This window comes from Somniosus microcephalus, chromosome 27 (assembly GCF_052327205.1).
Source record: "Somniosus microcephalus isolate GS21.2 chromosome 27, FLI_Smic_1.0, whole genome shotgun sequence".
NCBI classification, from domain to species: Eukaryota; Metazoa; Chordata; class Chondrichthyes; order Squaliformes; family Somniosidae; genus Somniosus; species Somniosus microcephalus.
Genome location: NC_141013.1, coordinates 47,972,871 through 47,979,917, shown reverse-complemented (window position 1 = coordinate 47,979,917; position 7,047 = coordinate 47,972,871). Strand labels below are relative to the sequence as shown.

Below are 7,047 nucleotides of genomic sequence, written 5' to 3'. Positions count from 1 at the left end.
TTTCCAACTATTACATCGGGTGGGAACTGAGAACATCTTTGGTTCCACCTCAGATTCTAGCCCCCCGGATAGGAGATTCCCCCTCTCCTTCTACTCGCCCTCCCCTCCCTCCGCCCTCCCCCACTCCCTCCGCCCTCCCCCACTCCCTCCGCCCTCCCCCACTCCCTCCGCCCTCCCCCACTCCCTCCGCCCTCCCCCACTCCCTCCGCCCTCCCCCACTCCCTCCGCCCTCCCCTCCTCCGCCCTCCCCCCCACTCCCTCCGTCCTCCCCTCCCTCCCTTCCCTCCGCCCTCCCCCACTCCCTCCGCCCTCCCCTCCCTCCTCTCCCTCCGCCCTCCCCCACTCCCTCCGCCCTCCCCTCCCTCCGCCCTCCCCCACTCCCTCCGCCCTCCCTCTCTCCGCCCTCCATCCCTCCCCTCCCCTCCCTCCCCAACTCCCTCTGCCTTTCCCACCCTCCCTCCGCCCTCCCCCACTCCATCCGCCCTCCCTCCCTCCCCACCCTCCCTCTGCCCTCCCCCACTCCCTCCCCTCCCCCCTCCCTCCCTCTCCCCTCCCCCTCCCTCCTCTCCCCTCCCCCTCCCTCCCTCTCCCTCCCCCTCCCTCCCCTCCCTCTCCCCCTCCCTCCCCTCCCCTCCCCCTCCCCTCCCCCTCCCTCCCTCTCCCCCACCCTCCCCTCCCTCCTCTCCCTCCCCCCACTCCCTCCCCTCCCCCTCCCTCCCTCTCCCCTCCCCCTCCCTCCCTCTCCCCTCCCCCTCCCTCCCTCTGCCCTCCCCCACTCCCTCCCCTCCCCCCGCCTGCCCCCCCACTCCGTCCATCCTCCCCTCCCTCCCTCCCCTCCCCCTCCCCTCCCCCTCCCTCCCTCTCCCCTCCCCTCCCTCCCTCTCCCCTCCCCCTCCCTCCCTCTCCCCTCCCCCTCCCTCCCTCTCCCCTCCCCCTCCCTCCCTCTCCCCCTCCCGCCCCTCCTCCGCCCTCCCCTCCCTCCCTCCCTCCCCTCCTCCGCCCTCCCCTCCCTCTCCCCTCCCCCTCCCTCCCTCTCCCCCTCCCTCCCTCTCCCCCTCCCTCCCTCTCCCACTCCCTCCCTCCCTCCCTCCCTCTCCCCTGCCCAGGTTCAGCGCCTGATTCTTGCCGCGCTGTTCCTGAGAATGCAGTGGATTAACTTGTGCCAACACTTACACTGTGGCCGCCCTGTTTTATTTCGGTGGGACAGACTGCAGCATGAAAGGGACAGCAATAATTTAAATATTTCAATCTAAATACATTAAAAAAAATCACCATCAGTGTAAAGCCCAGAGTTTATTCTGGTCTTTTGCTATTTTAAAGTGTTTCTGTGAGTGCTTTTCTTATTTTTGTCTTGTCCTTTCTGAATGAGGGACTCTGTAACGAACAGGAATCTGGGTTTAACCCCTTGTGTAACCTGCAGCTCTTACAGCCAGTGAAGCCGATGGGACTCCTTTGGTTGAACAGTACGTTCCCTGCCCTCACTGCACCCCCACAGCCGCAGGGGAAACACAAATCCACTCCCAGGCACAGGGCCTGCATTACTTCAGTATGGAGGACTGCCTGCTCACTGCCATCAAACACACAAACATCGAGTGCCCGAACCACCCCAGCACCCCTGTGCCACTGGACGAGTTGGTTCCTGAACTTTTTATGACTGATTTCCCAGCCCGGTAAGGACCATGTGCGGATCTCGCGGAGGTGGAACGGGCCTCAGGAATGTGCATCCTGACCTCTGGTGCCACTGTGTAAAAAATATTGTTTTATATCTTACTGTAACCTCGAGAAAGATTGATAAAAAATAACAATGCTGTACTGGGGGAGAACGAGCAACAGAAGAGGAAGAGGAGTGTGGGTGGGGAGAGGGAGGGGAGTGTGGGTGGGGAGAGGGAGGGGAGTGTGGGTGGGGAGAGGGAGGGGAGTGTGGGTGGGGAGAGGGAGGGGAGTGTGGGTGGGGAGAGGGAGGGGAGTGTGGGTGGGGAGAGGGGTGGGAGTGTGGGTGGGGAGAGGGAGGGGAGTGTGGGTGGGGAGAGGGAGGAGAGTGTGGGTGGGGAGAGGGAGGGGAGTGTGGGTGGGGAGAGGGAGGGGAGTGTGGGTGGGGAGAGGGAGGGGAGTGTGGGTGGGGAGAGGGAGGGGAGTGTGGGTGGGGAGAGGGAGGGGAGTGTGGGTGGGGAGAGGGAGGGGAGTGTGGGTGGGGAGAGGGAGGGGAGTGTGGGTGGGGAGAGGGAGGGGAGTGTGGGTGGGGAGAGGGGTGGGAAGGAGGAGGGACGGGGAGCTGATAGTTGCCTATTCTTTATTGGGATCATGTTCCCTTCTCTCAATGTAAATAGTCAGGCAACAACTGCTGACGGGTTGCTGGCAATGTCGGGGGCTGGGGAATGGAGCCCTGGGGGCTGGGGAATGGAGCCCTGGGGAATGGAGCCCTGGGGAATGGGGAATGGAGCCCTGGGGGCTGGGGAATGGAGCCCTGGGGAATGGGGAATGGAGCCCTGGGGAATGGAGCCCTGGGGGCTGGGGAATGGAGCCCTGGGGAATGGAGCCCTGGGGAATGGAGTCCTGGGGAATGGGGAATGGAGTCCTGGGGAATGGAGTCCTGGGGAATGGAGTCCTGGGGAATGGGGAATGGAGCCCTGGGGAATGGAGTCCTGGGGAATGGAGTCCTGGGGAATGGAGCCCTGGGGGCTGGGGAATGGAGCCCTGGGGAATAGAGTCCCTACAGCACAGGCTGCTGTGAGCTGAGGCCATGTTGAGAATGCCAGCCTCAATCTGCAGGCTGCCCTGTGGTCAGATGTGAAAATAAAACTGTCTTGTTTTGCACACTTTGTACAAAAATAATAAATTGCAGGACAACGGAGTATTACAGTTTAAACTCTTTTATGAAGCATCAGGTCTGTGATCCCAATCACACAGCACCATGTGGACAAGATGGAGTCAGGACCCCCTGGGTCTTCTAAACAATAGCAGTCCTTACAGATGCCTGCAGGCCAATGATAATTCAGTATGCAAATGTTACAAAAGCCATCTGTGTGGCTGGTGGGACAGAGGGGAGCAGCGAGCCCCACACCCAGCAGTGGGGGGTGGTGTGGGGTCAGGTTCAGTGACCTCACACGGGCCCCCTCCCAGTCCTGGCTGCTCTGTTATTAACTCTCACTCATTTGGTTTCAAGCTGTTTATTTTCAGCTGTCTGAGTTCTATAAGTGGACACAGCTCCTTGTGGGTAGATGGCTCTGTCTCGCCTTTCTGATCATAAATATCACACCCAACACTCCACTGGGAATACCGAGGAGACCAGGGGAAAGGGAGACTCTGAGGGAATGTTGGCACTTTGGCCCCTCTCCTGCACTTTAATTCAGAAACCAGCTGAGTTTGGTTCGCTGGTTTCACACCCGTCCAGATTTACTCTCCATTCACTTCAATGTAGAGTGAAATTGGGCGGGGGTAAAATGAGTGTCTCCCCCTCTCCCCAGTCTCCCCCTCTCCCCAGTCTCCCCAGTCTCCCCCTCTCCCCTGTCTTCCACCTCTCCCTCTCTCCCTGTCTCCCCCTCTCTCCCTGTCTCCCCCTCTCTCCCTGTCTCCCCCTCTCTCCCTGTCTCCCCCTCTCCCCAGTCTCCCCCTCTCCCCAGTCTCCCCCTCTCCCCAGTCTCCCCCTCTCCCCAGTCTCCCCCCTCTCCCCTGTCTCCCACTCTCCCTCTCTCCCTGTCACCCCCCTCTCCCAGTCTCCCCCTCTCCCAGTCTCCCCCTCTCCCCAGTCTCCCCCTCTCCCAGTCTCCCCAGTCTCCCCCTCTCCCCAGTCTCCCCCTCTCCCTGTCTCCCCCTCTCCCAGTCTCCCCCTCTCCCCTATCTCCCACTCTCCCTGTCTCCCCGTCTCCCCCTCTCCCCAGTCTCCCCCTCTCCCCAGTCCTCCCCCTCTCCCCTGTCTACCACTCTCCCTCTCTCCCTGTCTCCCCCTCTCCCCAGTCTCCCCCTCTCCCCAGTCTCCCCCTCTCCCCAGTCTCCCCCTCTCCCCAGTCTCCCCCTCTCCCCAGTCTCCCCCTCTCCCTGTCTCCCCCTCTCCCCAGTCTCCCCCTCTCCCCTATCTCCCACTCTCCCTCTCTCCCTGTCTCCCCCTCTCCCCAGTCTCCCCCTCTCCCCAGTCTCCCCCTCTCTCCAGTCTCCCCAGTCTCACCCTCTCCCCAGTCTCCCCCTCTCCCCTGCCTTCCACTCTCCCTCTCTCCCCAGTCTCCCCCTCTCCCAGTCTCCCCCTCTCCCCTGTCTCCCACTCTCCCTCACTCCCTGTCTCCCCCTCTCCCCAGTCTCCCCCTCTCCCTGTCTCCCCCTCTCCCCAGTCACCCCCTCTTCCCCTCTCCCCTGTCTTCCACTCTCCCTCTCCTGTCTCCCCCTCTCCCCAGTCTTCCCCTCTCCCAGTCTCCCCCTCTCCCCTTCTCCCTGTCTCCCCTTCTCCCTGTCTCCCCCTCTCCCCAGTCCCCCCTCTCCCCAGTCTCCCCCTCTCCCCAGTCTCCCCCTCTCCCCTTCTCCCTGTCTCCCCTTCTCCTGTCTCCCCCTCTCCCCAGTCTCCCCCTCTCCCCAGTCTCCCCCTCTCCCCAGTCTCCCCCTCTCCCCAGTCTCCCCAGTCTCCCCCCTCTCCCCTGTCTTCCACTCTCCCTCTCCCTGTCTCCCCCTCTCCCTGTCTCCCCCTCTCCCCAGTCTCCCCCTCTCCCCTGTCTCCCCCTCTCCCCTGTCTCCCCCTCTCCCCGTCTCCCCCTCTCCCCTGTCTCCCCCTCTCCCCAGTCTCCCCAGTCTCCCCCTCTCCCCTGTCTTCCACTCTCCCTCTCCCTGTCTCCCCCTCTCCCTGTCCCCCTCTCCCCTCTCCAGTCTCCCCCTCTCCCCTGTCTCCCCCTCTCCCCGGTCTCCCCTCTCCCCTGTCTCCCCTCTCCCCGTCTCCCCCTCTCCCCTGTCTCCCCCTCTCCCCTGTCTCCCCTGTCTCCCCCTCTCCCCTGTCTCCCCCTCTCCCTGTCTCCCCCTCTCCCCAGTCTCCCCCTCTCCCCAGTCTCCCCCTCTCCCCTGTCTTCCACTCTCCCTCTCCCTGTCTCCCCCTCTCCCCAGTCTCCCCCTCTCCCCAGTCTCCCCCTCTCCCCTGTCTCCCCCTCTCCCCGTCTCCCCCTCTCCCCGTCTCCCCCTCTCCCCTGTCTCCCCCTCTCCCCTGTCTCCCCCTCTCCCCTGTCTCCCCCTCTCCCCTGTCTCCCCCTCTCCCCTGTCTCCCCCTCTCCCTGTCTCCCCCTCTCCCTGTCTCCCCCTCTCCCTGTCTCCCCCTCTCCCCAGTCTCCCCCATCTCCCCCTCTCCCCCATTTTCCACTCTTCCCCTCTCCCCAGTCTCCCCCTCTCCCCAGTCTCCCCCGTCTCCCCAGTCTCCCACTCTCCCAGTCTCCCCCTCCATGGTCCGACATCAGGTGGTCAGAATATCATGTGATTAAACCTGCAGGAATTCCTCCAGCCAGATTTGGCGATCCTAAGAACATAAGAAACAGGAGCAGGAGTCGGCCAATCGGCCCCTCGAGCCTGCTCCGCCATTCAATAAGATCATGGCTGATCTGATCTTGGCCTCAACTCCACTTTCCCGCCCACTCCCCACACCCCTCGACTCCCCTGTAGTTCAAATGTCTGTCAATCTCCGCCTTGAATATATTCACTGACTCCGCCTCCACAGCTCTCCGGGGAAGAGAATTCCAAAGATTCACGGCCCTCTGAGAGAAGAAATTCCTCCTCGTCTCCGTCTTAAATGGGCGACCCCTTATTCTGAAACTATGCCCCCTAGTTCTAGATACCCCCACTAGGGAAAACAATCTCTCAGCATCCACTCTGTCAATTCCCCTCAGAATCTTATATGTTTCAATAAGATCACCTCTCATTCTTCTAAACTCCAATGAGTATAGGCCCAACCTGCTCAACCTTTTGTCATACATCAACACCTTCATCCCAGGAATCAACCTAATGAACCTTCTCTGCACTGCCTCCAATGCAAGTATATCCCTCCTTAAATATGGAGCCCAAGACTGTACGCAGTACTCCAGGTGCGGTCTCACCAAAAGTTGCATCAAAACTTCCCTGCTTTTATACTCCATCCCCCTTGTAATAAAGGCCAATATTCCATTAGCCTTCCTAATTACTTGCTGTACCTGCATGCTAACTTTTTGTGTTTCATGTACGAGGACCCCCAGATCCCTCTGTACTGCAGCATTTTGTAGTCTCTCTCTATTTAAATAATAATTTGCTTTTTCATTCTTCCTTCCAAAGTGGATAACCTCACATTTTCCCACATTGTACGCCATCTGCCAATTTTTTGCCCACTCACTTAACCTGTCCATATCCCTTCGCAGACTCTCTGTGTCCTCCTCACAACTTGCTAACCCACCCATCTTTGTATCAGCAGCAAATTTGGTTACAGTACACTCGGTCCCTTCAGCCAGGTCATTAATATAGATTGTAAATAGTTGAGGCCCCAGCACTGTGGCACCCCACTAGTTACTGATTGCCAACCGGAAAATGACCCATTTATCCCGACTCTTTGTTTTCTGTTAGTTAGCCAATCCCCTATCCATGCTAATATATTACCCCCAGCCCCATGAGCTCTTATCTTGTGCAGTAACCTTTTATGTGGCACCTTATCGAATGCCTTCTGGAAATCCAAATACACTACATCTACTGGTTCCCCTTTATCCACCCTGTTTGTTACATCCTCAAAGAACTCTAGCAAATTTGTCAAACACCATTTCCCTTTCATAAAACCATGTTGACTCTGCTTGATTGTCTTATGATTTTCTAAATGTCCTGCTATTACCTCCTTAATAATGGATTCCAGCATTTTCCCAATGACAGATGTTAGGCTAACTGGCCTATAGTTTCCTGCTTTCTGTCTCCCGCCTTTCTTGAATAGGGGTGTTACATTTGTGGTTTTCCAATCCGCTGGGACCTCTCCAGAATTCAGGGAATTTTGGTAGATTACAACCAATGCATCCACTGTCTCTGCAGCCACTTCTTTTAAGACCCTAGGATGTAGACCATCAGGTCCAGGGG

The 7,047-nt window shown here is 59.3% G+C and overlaps 1 protein-coding gene across 1 annotated transcript in view; it reads left to right on the top strand.

Moving 5' to 3' along the window:
• Window positions 1-7,047, top strand: part of lrrk1 (leucine-rich repeat kinase 1) — a 404,527-nt gene that overhangs the window by 289,342 nt on the left and 108,138 nt on the right. The window contains 1 exon segment of the mRNA XM_085968973.1: window positions 1,421-1,670. Coding sequence (XP_085825099.1) covers window positions 1,421-1,670 — 250 coding nt within the window.